The sequence below is a fragment of the Chelonia mydas genome, chromosome 6 (assembly GCF_015237465.2).
Source record: "Chelonia mydas isolate rCheMyd1 chromosome 6, rCheMyd1.pri.v2, whole genome shotgun sequence".
In the NCBI taxonomy this organism is placed as follows: Eukaryota; Metazoa; Chordata; order Testudines; family Cheloniidae; genus Chelonia; species Chelonia mydas.
The window spans coordinates 7,267,534-7,287,202 of NC_051246.2; the positions used below are offsets into that span (position 1 = coordinate 7,267,534).

General features: G+C 45.6%; 2 protein-coding genes across 12 annotated transcripts in view; both read right to left on the reverse strand.

Annotated features, from left to right (window-relative positions):
- The window catches only part of LOC119566252 (interferon-induced very large GTPase 1-like), an 858,959-nt gene that overhangs the window by 638,526 nt on the left and 200,764 nt on the right, over positions 1–19,669 (reverse strand). The window lies entirely within an intron of this gene.
- Positions 7,792–12,741, reverse strand: LOC119566255 (up-regulator of cell proliferation-like). The gene has a single exon (XM_043549293.1). The coding sequence runs from the start codon at positions 12,724–12,726 to the stop codon at positions 9,259–9,261; it is 3,468 nt and encodes a 1,155-aa protein (XP_043405228.1). The 5' UTR covers positions 12,727–12,741; the 3' UTR covers positions 7,792–9,258.

A 19,669-nucleotide genomic window follows, 5' to 3' on the forward strand; every position in this document is an offset into this window, starting at 1 on the left:
ATCCTCACTGTATTTTCCACTTTATGCATCCGATGAAGTGAGCTGTAGCTCACGAAAGCTTATGCTCAAATAAATTGGTTAGTCTCTAAGGTGCCACAAGTCCTCCTTTTGTCTCAGCAAAGGTAGGGATGGAGCCGCCCAAGAGCAGCCCTGACCACCCCCGCTTTGGTCCACAGTGTGTGAAAACCTACTAATAATATACACAGGTGAGTTCACAGCATGTCATGATCAACAGTAGCGAGGTCAGTGGCTGATCTAATCACATCAACATGAACCTTAATTCTCAGTTACTCTGAGGCTGTTTATAAATGTTTATATCTGACCGGCTGGCCCTGCCCTCTTCTGTCTAACATGGCTGGAAGTTTGCCAAGGGTTTCTTGGCTCCCATAGCCCAGCAGACAGAGAAGTGATGGCTGCAGTGTCTATATTTAATATGTAACTCTGACGATGGATATTTGTATAAGAGATCTGGTGGGATCAAAATTTTAACTCCAACACAGCACTTGCTTCCAAGCTTTCTCCCTTGTGGGTGACTGGAGAGGAAGCTTTTGTAACAGTTATAAGGGTTTATACCTTACTGCTTGTGATAATATTGCTTGTGAAGAAGCCCAACGACCTCCAATAAAAATATATAGCATAGGTGTTAGCTAGAGAGCAAATCTAAGTCCTACTCGTGTACCCCACTCCCCACAGCAGGGCTAAGGCTCACTGGGCTGTACACTGCAGCTGGGAATGTGGGAGGGAGGCACTTGGGCTGTGCGGAACCTGATCCAAATAATAATGGAGATAAAAAGAAAATGACTGTAATATCACAAAATCGCTGCCCCTCAGACCTTCCTCCCTTCCCTCTTCTCCCCTGCTCTGTCCTCCTCACTGCATCCTCCCTTCCCTTGTCTTTCTGTTTAGTTTCTCCCTTCCTAATTAAACCCAGCACCACCACTGCCAAAAAACACACATCCCACTGGCACTAACATGGGGTCTGCTGCCATCACATTGATGGTTCTGTCTGTGAGTTATATCGCTTCCCCCTACCCTGTCTTTGTCTGGTCTATTTAGAATTGCTCCTCAGACCAGCACTGTCTGCCACCTTCCATTTGTATAGTTTCCAGTACAATGGGGCCCTGATCTCGGTTGGTCACTAGGTACGACTGCAACACACATGACTGAAACTTCTTCCCCTTTGTTATTAATCTCAGTGATAAAAGAACAGGTCATTTGTTTAAAGACCCCAAGTTAAGGAGGACTCTCTGCTGCACGGCGTGATGGCATGTGACTAGAAATGTGGGGAACAAACACTCCCCACATCTCTTAGGTGTGTCAGTAGCATGTAATTACAGATTGACTGTAGGGTTGCCAACCCTCTAGGGTTGCCCTGGAGTCTCCAGGAATTAAAGATTAATCTTGAATTAAAGATTCTGTAACATGAGGAGTTTACCTCCAGGAACACATCTAACTAAAATTGGCAACCCTAGTGACTGACTAGGCTAATAAATGAGTCCCCTCCCCAAGAGTGGAACTCTAACGTGATTGCTAATAATGATCCAGGGCTGTGCCTGAGGGGAAAGGGAGTGATGTGATTGGCCTAGGTCTGGACTGAACCCACTCTGATCAACTCAATTCAGTTTTGCCAGACACAATCTGATCATCACTGTTAATTCTGTAGACTTAGTCACAGCTCAGTAGTGATGTGGCCCTGCCATACCAGCATCCTGGCTGGGAGCACGTCCCTGGGAGCAGGGGGAGAGCAGAAAGATATCGGTGTCCCGAAGCAGCTGCTCTTGCCCTGCCAGTCACGCTCTCTGATGAAGGACAGTCTGAACCTGAGCTCAAACCCTTTCAGTTTCATCTTGGTTCACGACTGGATACAAATAGAGCCTGTGATTGTGCCAAGGGTCACAGGAGAGGGGGATGATGTGCACTCTTTAGGGATGTGACTTCTTCTCTTCTGCCAATTTCCTGTAAACCCAGAGGGACACCGGCCAGCGGCTCTCCCCAAAATACTTATTGAAATATCTGACTTACTATAAGCGTCCACTGCATAACACAGACACTTCGCTGGGGGATGGGATCTCTTTAGATTCTCACACAGACTGTGAGGTAGATACTAGGCTGGCCAGCCTAGGGAATTAGCTCTTGCCACTCAGGAGCACCCTCTGCAGGTGGTGTCTTGCCCATAATTACCTGCCCTTTTCCAAGCTCCACCACATTAGGCCCTGCATCCCTCCCAGACCATGGTGCACTTTCCTGGGGTACTGCCCTCTGGTGGTGCCCCACTCTCTGGGTGCTGCCCCTCCAGGAAACTGGCTACCCCTAATCCCACCACTCGCCTCAGTGACCCACTGCTGTTCTTCACCTAGCCCCTTCCCTCAGGGGCAAACTGCAGTCTGAATTGGCCACTCATCATCAGTAAGGGGGTGGATCTGCTGCCTCTTCCTCCCCTGGCTGCCCCTCCGCAGCCCTAATACCTCCTCAAGGCCGTGTATCAGGCCCTCAGCCTGGGACTTGGTCAGGCCAGAGCTACCCTAGCTCCCCCTGACCTTCCCCAGCACTGCTCTGTCCAAGGTACCTTTCCTTGTCTAGGCAGCCAGCCCCATCACCTCATTCAGTTTTCTCGTTTTTTTTTCAACAGTCACCCTGTGCAGCCTCGCACATCTTGCCATATCAGTATCCTGACACAGGCCTGTGGATAAGGCTGATGTTGCAAACTTTATGTTCTGGGTTTAGCGTATGTGTCGAAGGGGGTCACACACTAGGTTGCTACTGTCGGGTGAACTTATTTCACACCCCAGAGGATCCTCACATCCCTCCATTCCCACCCACAAGCTTCCTGCATGCCACGCTCCCATGCCCCTCTATTTCAGGGGCTCTGTGTGCCCCCCAAAGTCCCTCCTCCTCCCATACTACCCCCCCCCGTTTTCCCCTCCAATGACAGCAGCTCTGTGTGACTCCCATTCCCCCCATACCAGGGGCTTTGTGTACCCCATTCCTCACTCCCCCCCATTCCTCCCCCAATAGCAGGGGTTCTGAATGTGCTCCCATTCCCCTACCCCCCACCGCATTCTCCTTCACTCCCTCCATACCAGAGTTCCCTAATCTTCCCCCCAGCAGGAGCCCTGTGTGCCCCCCATTACTCCCTCCCTCTAAACCAGGGCCCCCCTTCACTCTCAGGCCAGGAGCTCTGTCTGCCCCCCATTCCCAACTTCCCTCCATGCTAGGGGTGCTATGTGCCCCCTTCCCCCGATACCAGGTTCTCCTAATTTCATGCTGTCTGGAGTGGCTCACAACTGTGAGTGCCAATCTCAGGGCAGACTGTCAGAAAATAGGGCAGAGAGACCAACATGGTGGTGTGTTTTATAATTAGGGTGGCCATATTTCCCTATGCTGGATATGAACACCTCATAAAATTATTCGTGAGTTCATTGGCAATCATTCAGAACTATGCAGTACAAACATTCATATTAACATCAAGTTGACTGAGCCTCCATTAAAAAGAAATACTGCCTAGTTGGATTCTTTTTATTTACCTTCTTATCTTTAAGGCTTTAGGGTTCACATTTAGGGGTGTGACACCCCCCCACACCCACCTTCCCACACCTGCAGGGTGAGGTAACACACACACATGCCCATACACCGCTCTCACAGAGGGGTGTGTGCGTGTGACTGATGGACTCGACCCTTTCCCTGCCTGGTGCTCTTTGCCCTCCACGCCTGGCTGGGCCCCCGGGTCAGACCTGCCTCTCCTGGTACCTGGTGCCACATCTTACCAAGGCAACACATGGATGGGGGCACGCAGGCTCACATGCCTCCCCCCATTTCTGCCAGGGCTTATACCAAAATGTGGCATGTGGCCACCAGCAGCCTTTTGGCACTGTGCAGGAGGGAAGGGATAGGAGCTGCTTCCAGCCACAGGGGAGGAGTAGAGGGGAAGTGATGACCTGGCCCTTGTCTTTGCAGAGCTCATCTCATCTTCTTCCCCCCACCCACACCGTGGCTGGAAGCAGCTTGTCCCTTCCTGCCCACACAGTATCATAAAGCAGCTAAGACCTCCATGCTTCTGCTGGCCACCAACATAACCTAGATGCCTTCTGTCCCACCCAGCTACAGCGTGGGAAGGAAGGGGTTAAGCCTTAAGAATGCACTGTGCACCAGGGCCCAGGCAACCTGATTGCAGAGGCTTCAGAGAACCCGGCCAGAGAGGTAGTTCAGCAGGGGAGGGTGCCTAGGGGACAGAGCAGCCCCATGCTCCCTGGGGGCTGGACCCAGCACAGGGGGTGGGGTGGGCAAAGAGAGTACTAAGCCCCTGTCCGGGGGCTGCTGTGAAGCCTGTAGGGTCAGGTTGGGAACAGGCTGGAAATTGTTTCCCACCCCAGTCCAGAGCTTAGCGGCTTCCCCATGCATGCATTGCACAGGGCTTTGGCACACGCAGGGCTCGGCTCCTCCTGGCCAGTGTCCCAGGCCGGAGGGTCTTGGGCTTTCCCAGGGTGCTGGCCCAGCCAGAGGCAGTGGGGGAAGGAAGGAGTCTGCCGGCCAGACTGTTAATAAGTGCAGTGCTCCGAACAGCAGCTGGTTCTCCGCACAGCGCTGGGAGTGGGATATGTCCTGCTGTGCGTGGGGGGGGGGGAGGGGGGGTGATATGGAGGAGCAGCAGGACTTGTGGGGGTGAAGGGGCAAAGCAGGGAGAGGACAGTGAGAGGAGGAGCATGTAAAGGGCCGATGGGTGGGCAGCAGAAGTGACCTATAATCAGCCACTGCCTGGCACCTGCCCTCACTCTCCAGCCACTGCAGCTCACAGCTAGGGCTGGCCAGAAACGGGACGGGGAGCAGGGCCCTGCTGGTCGAGAGCCGGCTTGTAGCAGGGGCTGCGCTGGCAGACCAGCAGGGGGAGCAGCTGGGGCTGCGCTGGCAGACCAGCAGGGGGAGCAGCTGGCCCTGCGTGCTACATCTTATCCCTGCCACCAGCTTTGCATCCCCACCCCCATCATTGGTCACTGGACCCCCCACACACCCCACTGGTGGGAGGATGGCTCGCGAGCAGGGACCCATTAGTACTGATGCATGTGGGGGAGACTGAAAATATGGGATAGTTTGCCCGTTTTTAAGAAAAAGTCAGGACAGCTTAAATACGGGATTGTCCCTTTAAAAACTGGACATCTGGTCACCCTATTTATAATTACATTTCACCAAACCAGCAACAAATATAAACTCCTGGATCACTGGACTAGTCTTACCATGGAGTTACAGACAGTCTCCTTAAGCGCTCCAGCCCATCTCACCACACAGACAAACTGCACTTAGTGATAATGGTCACATAAACCAAAAATCACACCACATCAGGTTCCTCCCAGTTCCAAGAAACCAGTCACTTCCCCCTCATCAATTGGTACTCTGGATCTTACACCAAGGACAACACTGGTAGCCAATGCTATAATTAACTAACTATATGTTTATTAGCTGAGAAAAAGAAATGAGTGTTATTGAGAGATTAAAGCAGGTAAATTACATTAACAGGTGAGTCAAAGTTTGTGAATCCCAAAGGCTAACGGGGGTGTAGTAATCTGCCAGTTCAGGGCACCCCAGAATAGCTCTGGGGATCTCCGTCTTCTTGTTTAGTTATTCCACCCTGTTAGAATCCAAAGAGTCCAGAGATAAAGGATCTTCCTTTGAATCAGTACTTATAGCTTCTTCTCCACACGACAATCAGAGACATGTTCTTACTCACACAATGGCCAATTGCTTTGAATTTAGCACTCTTCATTTGCATTCAATGAGTTATTTAATTACAAGCTTAGACATAATATAACTGCCCACCTTTACATTATAATAAGAATAGATACATGAAAACAATACAAGTAACATTCCATTCGTTTCATGAAGTTCTAACATCTGAATACACTCTTAGATTAACACACACTTTGATCTAGGTCTATTTAATTACCAGGCATGCGTAATGTAAATGTAATGTAATAGTAAACAACAAGATATAGTTAGGCGAAAACAATACAATTAACATCTCCTTTGATCTCTATTAACACATAAGTGAATTGGCCTGAATATATAGTAATATATTTAACTCCTTTGATAGTCACACACAAGTGAATGGGCCTATGGCTCTGGCCTGGCTTTGTCAGCATCATACCTGCCACCAGGAGTTATATGAGCCCTTCACAGCAGGGTCCCGCATTCTCCCCCCATGCCCTGGGCTGTGTGCATGCCCCTATTCTCCCATCTATACGTCCCCATTCCCTCTTCCATCCCTCCTCCATATTATTTTTTTCTGGGGGATGAGTCATTCAGGTGGCCAACATCTTAAACTCCACTGGGATGCCAGCAGCTTCATGTGTCCCCCATTTTCGGTTTACTGATTTCCCCTAAAATCAAAAGGGTTCTGGCCACTGGTGCCCAGGGCACCGCCTGAAATTTTGGAATTGATCAGATGAGGCATTTAAAAGTTATCCCATTACAGACAGAGAGACAGACAGAGAAATGGCACCAAGCGGAGTGTAAGGGCGTTGCATGCCTGGCCAAAAAGTGACATTTCTAGGCTTTTTTTATCCCTTGGAGAGGGCAGCATCCACTACTTCCCTTCCTCACCCATCCCCCCAGTGTAAATGGAGAAAATTTCTCTCATCAATAGCCAGCAAAGCTCAGTACAGATGCACAGGGGCAGCCTCTTCCCCATGGTGGGAACTGAGGGGGGCTAGACAGAAATGTGGAGGGCTGCGCTATATATCTTGTGGGCACACGTACATATTTATTTGTCTAACAATGCACACTTAAATGTCTCTTTTATCCATGTTATCTTCAAAAGGAGAATAAAAATATACACAGATCAGTTTTAAACTTTATCTATGGCAGCTACCTGGGGCAACATTTATTCACAGAAAATCAATAGGAAAAAAAATTGTACTCAGGATGCTCCTCTCTCAAAACCTCATCTCACTCTCCTGTAAACCATTTCTCATTTAATTTTCTTTGACAATTCTTGATCATTTATACACAAAATAAATCAACATCAGTCAAACATGGCATTTTACAATTTCATTTTATGAAGCTCCTGGTTGGCCTGAACTGGGGCTTATACAGTATCTGGCTAAAAAGCAAATGAGATCAGGCAAAAATCGTAGGACAGTAAATAGTCAAATTATCGGCATTTATACATCAGTGAAAGTCAGGGCAGTGAAGCTCAGCCTTGGCTGTCACAGCTCACTTAAAGTGATTTTAAAATCATGTTTGGATACAACAGGAATTACTGAAATGTTCATTCACATCTTTATAGACACTTTCATCCAGAAGGATCCATTTGGATCTTACAGACAGAGCTGGGCCAAACCATGCCATGCGAGCAGGGGGGAGGAAACCCAGGCAAGTATTGGCCAAAATGGCAGTATGTGACCTTCCAGCTGGGACCACAGATTTCTTAGCACCACTAACTGCCTTCCCTGGCTTCTCCTCACAGCACCCCCATGCAGAAGGGTAGCAGGCAATCACAGGGCGAATAGCCAATGCACCATGGCTTCTTAGCCTCACTACCCTGGATGAGAGATGTGTGCGGGGCAGTGAGCAGAGCAGAGGGAAAGACCATTCCCAGGGATGGGGTGGGTTTCCCATGGAGCCTCAGTGTCTGTTGGGTTTGTGGGGATTCCCTTTGAAACTTCAGGGTCTTTTGGGGTTGCCGGCTGCATCCCTCCCTTCCCCATTACATTATGCTGCAAACCTCCCTCATTGGTGTTTCTGAAGTACTTTTCCCCGTCCATGTGTTACCCCAGAGAAGGCGAGCATCAGGGCAGGCTGTTTGGTGTCAGATTAGCCATAAAAGCACAGGATATTGTTCCTTTAAGTAGCAGAAGTGGATGGTTGGTATTCGGGGGCTCTGGGAGGGAACAGTCATGTGGGAAAGGTTTGCAGCTCACTGGATGGTACCACTGTATCAGCAAAATGCAGTGGTGAGGACAAATTGGGATTTTGGCGATTTGCTCCTTAAGACAGAGGTGCAGAATCTCCACATCTGGGTCTTTCCCTCCTTCTTTAATTTTGCCATACATTGATATGTGATGTGAAATGTGATGTGATGTGAAACGTGAAATAGCATTGTTTCTTTATCTGTTTGGAAGCTGCAACCTGTGTCTGATATTAAAAGAGAATCAACATTATATTTAATAGAAATTAACTTCTGTAACTCTCCATTCACAAAAGAGTTTCTCAGCCTGTTTTTGATTTCAATCTAAAGGCTTCCTTTAGGCCCTCCAGTGCCTGTTCTTTGGTTATTTCACCCCAGTCCTCAGGGAGATCGGCAGGGAGAGCATCAAACTCCTTAGCAAACTGGTGATTGAATTCCTTGAAAACAAACTTCCAGTAATCGGAAGCTTTGATACTGAGATCTGGCTGGATAAGCCAGTCTGGAAAAAATTTGCGATAATCTTTATAAGGATGAAACTCCCCTTTTGTCTCCGAACATCTGAATGTGTTATTGGAAGCCACAGAAGAGGAGCATATATCAGAGACAAGTATTCTTGTTTTATTCCACCGATATGCCCCTAATCCTTTAGGTCGGTGCACTGAAGCAAAATGCTCGTCATGCGCAGGAGCTCCTGCTTCACAGGGGACTGTACAGAATGGACACTGCTTCCCACAGCCAAACACTCGCTTGAAGATTTCATCCTGGGGCTTCACTGCAAGTTTTGGGAGTTTCAACTCAATTTCCAGCTTTTCAAATTTGGATAAAACTTGTTTTTCCAGGTCAGGAATAAACTGTTCTATAAAAGCTGAAAATTGGTCTGCACTTGCTGTGTTTTTAAACAGTATCACTTCTAAGCTATCCCTGGGAATGACTAGATCCTGCTGCAGCTTTTCACACAAGTTGTCTAAAAAGGCAGAGACTGTCTCTGTCTTCTCACCTTTGGAGTATTTCAGAACATCGCTGAGTTTATTAATTATTGGGGAGAAAATCCTTTTCTCCAAATCTCCCAATCTTGCCTTCTCTTTGTAGAGCATTAACAAGTGTCTCTGTATCCGGGTTTTGATAAAATCTACATAATTCCTTGTATATTGCACATAATTGTTAAAGTCATTTTCTTCCAACAGCTGCTTCAGAACAAAGAATTGGAAAACACTCCGGGTGCTGTACTCAACAGACCGTTCACTGCTGAGAACGTCATCCACGATTTCTGTCCCAAGTCTCTTGTTCACATAGTCCACCAGGGCAGGTCTCAGACACTGATCACAGAAATTCCAGGCCCTGTCCTGACACTCATCCTTCTCTCAGTACAGAGCTTTGAACGTGGAGAGATACTGAGGTTTCAGTTTCCCCAGACGCTGCAGAGGATCATTTTCTTTAATGAATTCTTCATGCATCGTCTGAAATGCACGAGCTGCATCCCCCAAAATGTGAAGCTTCAGGTCAACTGCAAAGCAGGCGGTGGTGTGAAGGTTTTGAACATCAGCCTGCTGAAGCCACTCGTTAATCATCCGCAACAACTCTCTGCAATAAGTTTCATCATAATCTGCTTTGCCATTTACTTTTCCATCAGTGTAACTATTGCACTCTTCTATTAAGGATTTAGCTAAAGCCTCTGTTTTATGCCAGCATTCCTGTGTCAAGAATTCTTTCAGACCTGATATTGAAGGTTTGTAACCTCTGAACACTTTTAAGTCTAAGTATTCCTTTTTCATTTTGAAATTTTGTGTTTCATAAGCACACAAGCTTTTGGCATCCTGTAACATCTTCCAGACTGCACTGCCCCTATCTGCTAGGTCTCTTCTCAGCTGGAACTCCACATCTTCAAATATGTTGCGTCTCTGTAAAGGAATGAGTGATAATTCTGACAATGTTTCTGTCCACATGTTCTCAAATTCCTTCTCCAGTTCATCATTATTTAATTTGCAGTTGCTTTTCCTGCAATGGTTCAGAAGCCCATCCACTTTCTCTTCAATTTTTCTCTTGTACTCTGACAGGACAGAGTCTGTTTTGTGTTGGCCTTTTTTAATATGAATCGCTTCTTGCCACTTGCTGAATGAATAACTCTCCAGTTCATTCCTGAGACTATTGGCACTTCTTCTAAAATCTTCTTTGTACTTTTCTATCAGGTGCAGATTTGCTGCTCCACTTTCAAAATACTGTTGTAAATGATTCAAAATCTTCTCTGCTTCTTGCCTCAGTTTTTCCTGTGCCTCACTCTTTAGTCTGATTGAAACACTAGTGTCTAGTTTATCCGGTGGCTGATTTTGGATGAAAGTTTCCTTTTCAGATACCCAGAAATGTATCTCCTTCCGGAAACCCCATTCCCACTCTGCATACTTCACAGACAGCTGGTTATAGGCTTCAGCAACAAGGCTGTTTCTAAAGCTGAAAATGAAGTTCTCATGTTTTACAGCATTCCACAGGCTCCTCACCCATTCAAGAAATTGGGGAATGTCATTGGGAGTTCTCTCTTGTGAACAATCTTTCAGAAATTCAAACAAATATTTCTTTAATTCATAAACCTTTTGACTGTATCCCAAATTCACTGGAGCCATGGGGGGGACTCCGTGCCACAAAGCAGGAATATACCAATTGTGTTTTTCCAGATCATAATCCATAATATCAGAAAATTTCATCTCCTTGCATTTCTTTTCCATGTTTGCTGCAGCTTTGGTCATTTCATTCAACTGTTCCAGGAGGTGTTTCCTGTCCCTCATGTTTTGTTCATGTGCAGACACGTCACTGACGTTCTGATGCACAAACTGGCAGTTGGTTTTTTTCCCGATTTTCTCCATTCTGAGAAATGCATGGACCACAATTTGCAGAACATCTTTCATTTCAGTGGCATTCTCCATGGCCATGTTAACAATCGTTATGTCACTCAGTCCAATCACCAGGGTGGCCAGCTCATTGTCATGTTGATAACTGTTCTCCAGCTTGGCCAGTTCAGGGGCTTTCAAGCCTTCTCTGTCTATCACCAGGATGAAATCAGAGCCCACTTCCTGCTGAAAGTTCTCTGCCACTTTAATGAGTAACATGAAGGCTCCTCGTGTACATCGGCCACAGCTCACTGCAAACTGCAGGCCAAACATGGTGTTGAGGAGGGTGGATTTCCCAGTGCTCTGTACTCCCAGCACCATCAGAACCAGCATTTTGGATCTTCCCCCCAGCTTGGCATGAAGCTGACTCAGAACATCTGTTACCCACTGCAGTGGGATGTTGGAAACGTCTCCATCAATGATCTCCATGGGAAACCCTTCCAGCATGAGGTCAGCTGCTATGCCTGGGAGATGGGTGAATTGCCTTTGGCTTTCTGCCATTTTACCTTCTTTAACCATTGAGCATTCCACTTCATAAAACTGCCCCAACTCACGCATGAAATGCTCCACTCCTAAGGAACTGGCAGAGATTAATTTGTCTAACTCTGCAAACATTTTGGGGTCATCTTTTGAGTTTTTGCATTTCTCTTTATATTGATCCCGTAGTTTAGAAAGATTCTCCCTAGCAATGTGATCCAGGCCAAACTTCATCCATTTCAGGAAGTAATGTTTCTCCATGGGAGGTAGTAGTCTTATTCCAGTAATAAATGTAATCAAACCATCAGTAAGGTCATGTTTATTCTGCTGAGCACGTAAATCCATTAATTTCTTTTTCAGCTGAGATTTATATTTCTCAAGTGGGGTGTCTCCTTGCTTTCTCATTCGGCACAGCTCTTTTTCCACTTCAGCCAAGTTTCTCCATGTCTCCCCTTGGAGTCTCAGCTTTTCCCTCTTATACTTTGCCACATCTTTTATTTGTGCAGTGATTTCCTTTGCATATGTGTTTGCGGTCTGACATTCCTTGTTATCCTCATCTACCTGGATGCCTAATTCATGTGCTGTCTCAGCCATGGCTTCTATACTCACTCTCTTGGGAGAAGATTTCATTACGGCTGCTATTGCAGACTGCAGAACATTTACAAATTGTGCCTTATTTGTGGTACCTCCTTTCCACAGCATATGTGACTTGTTCAGTTTCAGCACTGGTACTAACTTTTTCAGGAATTCCAGTGGTTCCTTGGCTTTCCCAGCCTGATTATTGAAGATGAAGTAGTATTTAGTGGCTGATCCCTGCACGGATGATAACAGCGCATATTCTCTCTCACTGATGCTCTCAGTAACTATGAACACTGCTGAGGAGACCTCTGTTAAAAAGCTAAACTGCACCCAATGCGACTCAATATCTCCATGCAGGTTTGTAACCGCAACAGGTTCTAGGAAAAGATCTGAATTCCCCATCCCACCAGGGAAATACCAGGAAATCTCAACCAGCCCATCTGCGATTGCCCGTGGGACGTTCCCAGACTCCATGTCCCGGTGGACAAAGAAATCGTGGTGCTGCTGGGAGGGGCTGAGAACCCCATTGAGGAGGTGGGACTTGGAGAAGCTGCAATTCCCAATCCGCACAAAGGAAATGGTTGGCATTGCTGTGAGCACCAGGCTCTCCTCTCTGAACCCTCTGCTCTCTGCCAGGGAGTGGGGCCTCCACTTCCGCACAATGTCCCTCATGGCCCACAGCAGTAGGGTGCACTTGGGGGTGTCGAGGGCGGGTAGCAGCAGAGGGAGGGCAAACTGGCACATGGACATTTTGGACAGGATCTCCTGCTGTAGGAAACTGTCTGAGGAAAGCAGAATGGCACAGAGAACATCAAGGGTGTGCAGGGAATCACTGGTGTCTGTGTCACTGAGAAAAGAAAAATCTTCAGGAATATCCAGCTCCTCTTTGTCCATAGTTAGTGTTTGATCAGTGGCTGCCCTCTGCTCAAGACTTGTGCTTCTTGCCATCCCATTCAGAGCCATAAGCTTCCTGAGGAAATGCCAAGGTAAATCTCCTGTTGTCTGAGGAGGGCAGTTCTTTAGACTTTCTGGTGTGATTTCCAGGACATCTCTCAGCTTTAGTTTCCTGCTTCTGTATGTCTCCATTTCTAACTTGACTCGATGTACTGAAGGGCTTTTGGTCTCTCTGCAGAAAGGTAATACAACATAAACACTTTGTTAAACTGAAAATGTTTTCAGGTAGAACTCTTACTTTGGTATTAGGGCCATAATGTGAAGGAATTGCAATTATTAACAAAAATCATGGAGGTCTGCATGCTCCTTGTAAGTGACAACCACTTAGAGGGGTCGTGTAGCTGGAGTACTGAAGCACCATTTATCTGGTGCAACCTTCACAGATTTGACCCCACTGTCACACTCTGTCATCCTAACTGAAATGCCACACTTATGTAGAGCTTCGGAAATTCTTTCAGATAGGTCATGTATTCAACTAGAAATGTGGTTTCGGTTGGCCTAAAATTATTGCAATTTTGATATGAGAGGTTTCAGCCATTCATAAAATGGCCACAGAAGAACGAGGAGATGGTGCTGCTGTTCCCTCCCCCAGTCCTCCCATAACATATAGCTCAGTGGATGTGGGAAAGCTAAGTTTGAAATCCTGCTCTGAAACAGGACCCAAATTAACTTTTTTGAATCACCAAAAATTTCAAAATATTTTAGATTTGGTTTGACGCAAACTAAATATTGTTTTTTAATTTATTTTTTTTTGGAACCACCACCAAACCAAAAAAACAATTATTCATCCAGCTCTGCTCAGTTGCAGTCCTTCAGGCAATGCATAAATTCTTCCTTCTTTCCACCTCCCTTGTTCACTACTCCACCTGATGGTGTTCTTGTCACCACTTTTCTTCTCAGTACATCACACTAGGGCAGAAAGTGAGGATGAATATGTAGTCAGCTTACTGGCCCACACTAGCAGCATATTCTATCCAGGAGACAGATCCGCAGATGTTACAAAGGCTGAATGATGACTAGAAATTGTAGCAACCAGCATGGAACTTAGAGGGAGGGTCACAAGTTGCAGGAGGGAAGAGTATGGAGAAAGCACCAGCAGGTCAGTCTGTGTGCACATGGCTCGAATGCTAAGCTCCAAGTGCTGCAGCTCTGTAAATAGTTGCTTTAACAAAGGGCTGGCTTAGTTTAATAAGACTGGATCCTCACAGAGGAAAAGATTGATGGATGATATTGAAGCAAATTGAGAACAAACAGAAAAAGGCGTATAATTTAAATAACACCAATATCTTGAACACTAGAGGTGTAGAGGCATTAGATGACAAAGTCTGTGAGTACACTGTTCGAACATTATGCCAAGATGACCAGGCTCATATATGGTGATGAGGATAGAGCCATTGCAAAAACATGCAAGATGGAGTATTTAGGAGGAAAGGCGAAGATAATTTAAATATGTGCCTATAGAATTCAGTACCATGGCTTCAGAGAGATCTTTCTCATACATGAGCGAGAAGATGCAATAGAGAAGCTTGAACCAAGCAATTCCAATGGGCTGGACCCCATCTATGACCATGAGATAAAGCACTTTGGGAAGAAGGCTAGAGCCAGTTGTTGGACATCAGAAATTACTCAAGGATAAAAAAGGAAGGTACCTAAATTGATGGAAATCAACAGTTACTGTTTCTCTTAAATCCGGCAAGGATCCCTCTTTTCCAGGCAGCTATTGGCTTATATCTTTAACCAATCTCCTTTGCAATATAATGGAAAGAACAGTACAGTCATGGCTTCTATGGTGGCTTCTAAAAGAAGGAAGGGTAGAACCTACCCAAATGGCTTATGGGCCTTTGCTCTCAATTACAGATTTGCTGGTGGCCTTCTGGCAGCCTCTTATCAATGGCTTCCAGAAAAAGCCACCGCAGTCATCAACAGGAGTCTGTTTTAAACTCAGTGCAACATTTAATGGAGTCTGGCATAATAGACAGTGAGATGGGAGTTTGGTAAAATGCATCTCTGGATAAGAGGTTTCCTACCATACAGAAAAAAACCCCACTAAGATTAAGTTATACTCCTTCAGAGACAAGGGCCCCAAGGCCAGGATTTCTTCAGGGCTCAGTATTAAGTCCTGATGTTTTTTTGCTGCTCTCCTCTGGTCTGTCAGACTACCTGAAATGATTTGAATACACCCATGCAGATGATGTTGCACTTCATACCATGGGTCTTGAAAAAGATATATGGAGAATGGATTGAATGAGGACTTAGAAATCGTAACTAGATGGGCAACGCAACATAAATTCAAGCTCAATCCAGCAAAAACAAAGTCCACCTATTTTACCATAATTATAGGAGGTTCAACTACAGTCCAATATTCACACTGGCTGGAGAAGGTATTGCTGTTGAGAAAAATCTGCTATACCTTAGAGTGACATTGACACTGTAGTCATGTTTGGACCACAGGTCAAAAAGTTGGCAGCCAAAGCAAAGAAGAGATTGGCTCTTCTATAATGTATTGCAGGTACCAACTGGGGTTGACATGTTTGAACACTGAAAACAACATGCTGCTCAATATCTCATCCAATACTTGAATAACTCTTACCTGTCTGGTCACATAGTGCTCTCAGTAACCTTGCCAAGATCAATGTTGTGCAGTCATCTGCAATTCACACACTAACTGGAGGTGTAAGATCCACTCCAACAGCAATTTGTAAAAAGAGTTTGATGTTCAACCACTTGAGAATCATAGAGAAAAATAGCTATTTTGGTATGGAAATTATCTCATTCCCTATCTGAATGTCATCACTGTTCAGGTCTGTTCAGAAACTGGAAAACCAAATTAAGGCTGAAAAGATCATCTTGTTTCCAGAAGTGCACAAAGGCTACTGGAGAAACAGAAACACTTGATGATGCTATGAGGGTAGAGTGTGTGAAGCAACATGTACACCCACTAATCCCTCCACATGAATCTATTTACTTTAATAAATATCTCTCCCTTTGGGAACCTTGCTCAAAGGAACACATGGAGTTGGCCACCCTAAAGAAAATTGTAGAAAAGCCCATTGAACGGTATCAGTCACAAGGCAAACAGATTCATGTGTACACTGATGGTTCATCAGTTAAATCCTTTAAGAATGGTGGCTGTGGATGAAGAATGTCTTCATCTAGGACCCTAGTGGAGAACATACTCATGGCACCACAAGAAATAAACAGAGCAGAAATAGAGGCCAGTGTTGTGATCTTTGTTGACAGGTGTCGATCCTCAGTTCCTTTAGAAGAAACCAGAATGCTATCATCAATGCAATGCATAAAGAGGTTTGGAGGATCAGAGAGAGAGGCAATAAATTAACTTTGGAATGGATTCCATCACATGTTGACATATACGGGAGTGAGATAGCTGATAACTGTCCAAAACTGGAAGATCGGAAATTCAGGTGCCGATGACAATGGTTGAGGATATTGACACCCTATCAAGGAAAATATTAGCTGAAATAAAAGATCCTTTTATCCAAAAGATAAAGGGTCCTCTGATACCAAAGCATCTCAGAAAATAACATCCCCACAATCGCGAGAGTGCAGACAGGGTACCCTGCAGGAAGGCTAAACTATAGAGATGGGACCAAGATATATCTAGCCTGCAAGATGTGCGAAGATCAGGCTTTCAAACCTGCCCATGCTTTTGAATGCAATATTGTAAGGAAAGTGATGCTCTTCAGAATTGACTCCTTGGTCAAGCCTTTACAAAAGACCCTGTAAGAGTCACTGAATTCATTCTTGAACTTCCTGGCTTGATATGATTATCACAGGTGACTTGGTATGGGACTTCATGACTTGATATGGAACAAGAAAAGAACAACCTACAGAAATTTGATAGTAGAGGGCTTTTTCATCTAGCAGACAAAGGTATAACAAGATCCAATGGCTGGAAGTTAAAGCTAGATAATTTCCGACTAGAAATAAGGTGCAATTTTTTAAGACGGGGTATTTAACCACTGGATAACTTCCCAAGGGTTGTGATGGATTCTCCATCACTGACATTTTTTTTTAAATCAAGTTTGGATGTTTTTCTAAAAGATCTACTCTTGTTCACAAGAACTTTTGGACTTGATAAGAATTAATTTAGGGAAGTGCTATGGCTTGTGTTATGGATGAAGATAGACTAGATGATCACAATGATCTTATCTGGCCTTTAAATCTATGAATCTATATATGCCACAGAAGGATGTTGCCAGCCTTTCAGCTGCAGTATTTGTAATGCTACTGTTAAATCCATGGCCAATTTGATTTCATCTGGATTGTGGCACAAACTGCATTTTAACCCCATTAAAACTCATAAGTAGCAATAGCAGACCCAAGAAATGTGACCAAGTGCTGATGCTGTTCAATAAAACCATTCTGAGGCCAGTGTGAAATGCAAGCTGTCGATAAGAAGCCTGTGAACTAAGAGACTCTATTTCCTGGAGTTATTAGTAGTTATCTGTGTAGAGCTACCTTCACCTGTTGGCTCATGGTGCAGCCATGTGGGATTTTACACCAAACCTGATTCAGTTTCCCCCTACACACGATCAATCATTTAAGGCACTGCATTTAGCCGTATGGAGTGGAAATCTATCAACTTCATGAAAAAACTCGTACAGATACAGACAGACATCATCTTCCTTTCCAAATGCAGACAGATGGACATCACACCAAAAGGACCGAAGGTAAAAAATCCATTACAATCTACATACCACACAGACTATGCTGACAGCTTGTGCCACACGCTCTCAAAGAAACTGCGGAACCACCTGATCAACATCCTCTACAGCAAACAGGGAAAGATTAAGAATGAGCTCTCAAAACTGGATACTCTCATAAAAAACCAACCTTCCACACACACTTCCTCGTGGCTGGATTTTACTAAAACTAGACAAGCCATTTACAACACACACTTTGCTTCTCTACAAAAGAAAAAAGACACTAAATTATCTAAACTACTACGTGCCACAAGAGGCCACAGCAATGGTTCCCTTAACCCACCCAGCAATATTGTTAATCTATCCAGCTATACTCTTAGCCCAGCAGAAGAATCTGTCCTATCTCGGAGCCTCTCCTTCTGCCCCTCCACCCCCACGAACATGATACAGTTCTGCGGTGACCTAGAATCCTATTTTCGATGTCTCCGACTCAAGGAATATTTCCAACACACCTCTGAACAACATACTAATCCACAGAGACCTCCCTACCAACACTACAAAAAGAAGGATTCTAGGTGGACTCCTCCTGAAGGTCGAAACAACAGACTGGACTTCTACATAGAGTGCTTCCACCGACGTGCATGGGCTGAAATTGTGGAAAAGCAGCCTCACTTTCCCCATAACCTCAGCCGTGCAGAACACAATGCCATCCAGAGCCTCAGAAACAACTCTGACATCATAATCAAAAAGGCTGAAAAGGAGGTGCTGTCGTCATCATGAATAGGTCAGAATATGAACAAGAGGCTGCCCGGCAGCTCTCTAACACCACTTTCTACAAGCCATTACCCTCTGATCGCACTGAGAGTTACCAAAAGAAACTACACCATTTGCTCAAGAAACTCCCTGAAAAAGCACAAGAACAAATCTGCACAGACACACCCCTGGAACCCCGACCAGGGGTATTCTATCTACTACCCAAGATCCATAAACCTGGAAATCCTGGGCGCCCCATCATCTCAGGCATTGGCACCCTGGCAGCAGGATTGTCTGGCTATGTAGACTCCCTCCTCAGGCCCTACGCTACCAGCACTCCAAGCTACCTTCGAGACACCACTGACTTCCTGAGGAAACTACAATCCATCAGTGATCTTCCTGATAACACCATCCTGGCCACTATGGATGTAGAAGCCCTCTACACCAACATTCCACACAAAGATGGACTACAAGCCGTCAATAACACTATCCCCGATAATGTCATGGCTAACCTGGTGGCTGAACTTTGTGACTTTGTCCTTACCCATAACTATTTTACGTTTGGGGACAATGTATACCTTCAGATCAGCGGCACTGCTATGGGTACCCGCATGGCCCCACAGTAGGCCAACATTTTTATGGCTGATTTAGAACAACGCTTCCTCAGCTCTCGTCCCCTAATGCCCCTACTCTACTTGTGCTATATCGATGACATCTTCATCATCTGGACCCATGGAAAAGAAGCCCTTGAGGAATTCCACCATGATTTCAACAATTTCCATCCCACCATCAACCTCAGCCTGGTCCAGTCCACACAAGAGATCCACTTCCTGGACACTACAGTGCTCATAAGCGATGGTCACATAAACACCACTCCTATACCGGAAACCTACTGACCGCTATTCCTACCTACATGCCTCCAGCTTTCACCCTGACCACACCACACGATCCATCATCTACAGCCAAGCTCTGCGATACAACCACATTTGCTCCAACCCCTCAGACGGAGACAAACACCTACAAGATCTCTATCAAGCATTCTTACAACTACAATACCCACCTGCGGAAGTGAAGAAACAGACTTGATAGAGCCAGAAGAGTTACCTAGAAGTTCACCTACTACAGGACAGGCCCAACAAAGAAAATAACAGAACGCCACTAACCGTCACTTTCAGCCCCCAACTAAAACCCCTCCAACGCATTATTAAGGATCTACAACCTATCCTGAAGGATGACCCAACACTCTCACAAATCCTGGGAGACAGGCCAGTCCTTGCCTAGAGACAGCCCCCCAACCTGAAGCAAATACTCACCAGCAACCACATACCACACAACAGAACCACTAACCCAGGAACCTATCCTTGCAATCAAAGCCCGTTGCCAACTGTGTCCACATATCTATTCAGGGGACACCATCACAGGGCCTAATAACATCAGCCACACTATCAGAGGCTCGTTCACCTGCA

Coding starts and splice junctions, on each gene's coding strand:
- LOC119566255 (XM_043549293.1), bottom strand. CDS start 12,726: ATGGACAAAGAGGAGCTGGATATTCCTGAAGATTTTTCTTTTCTCAGT.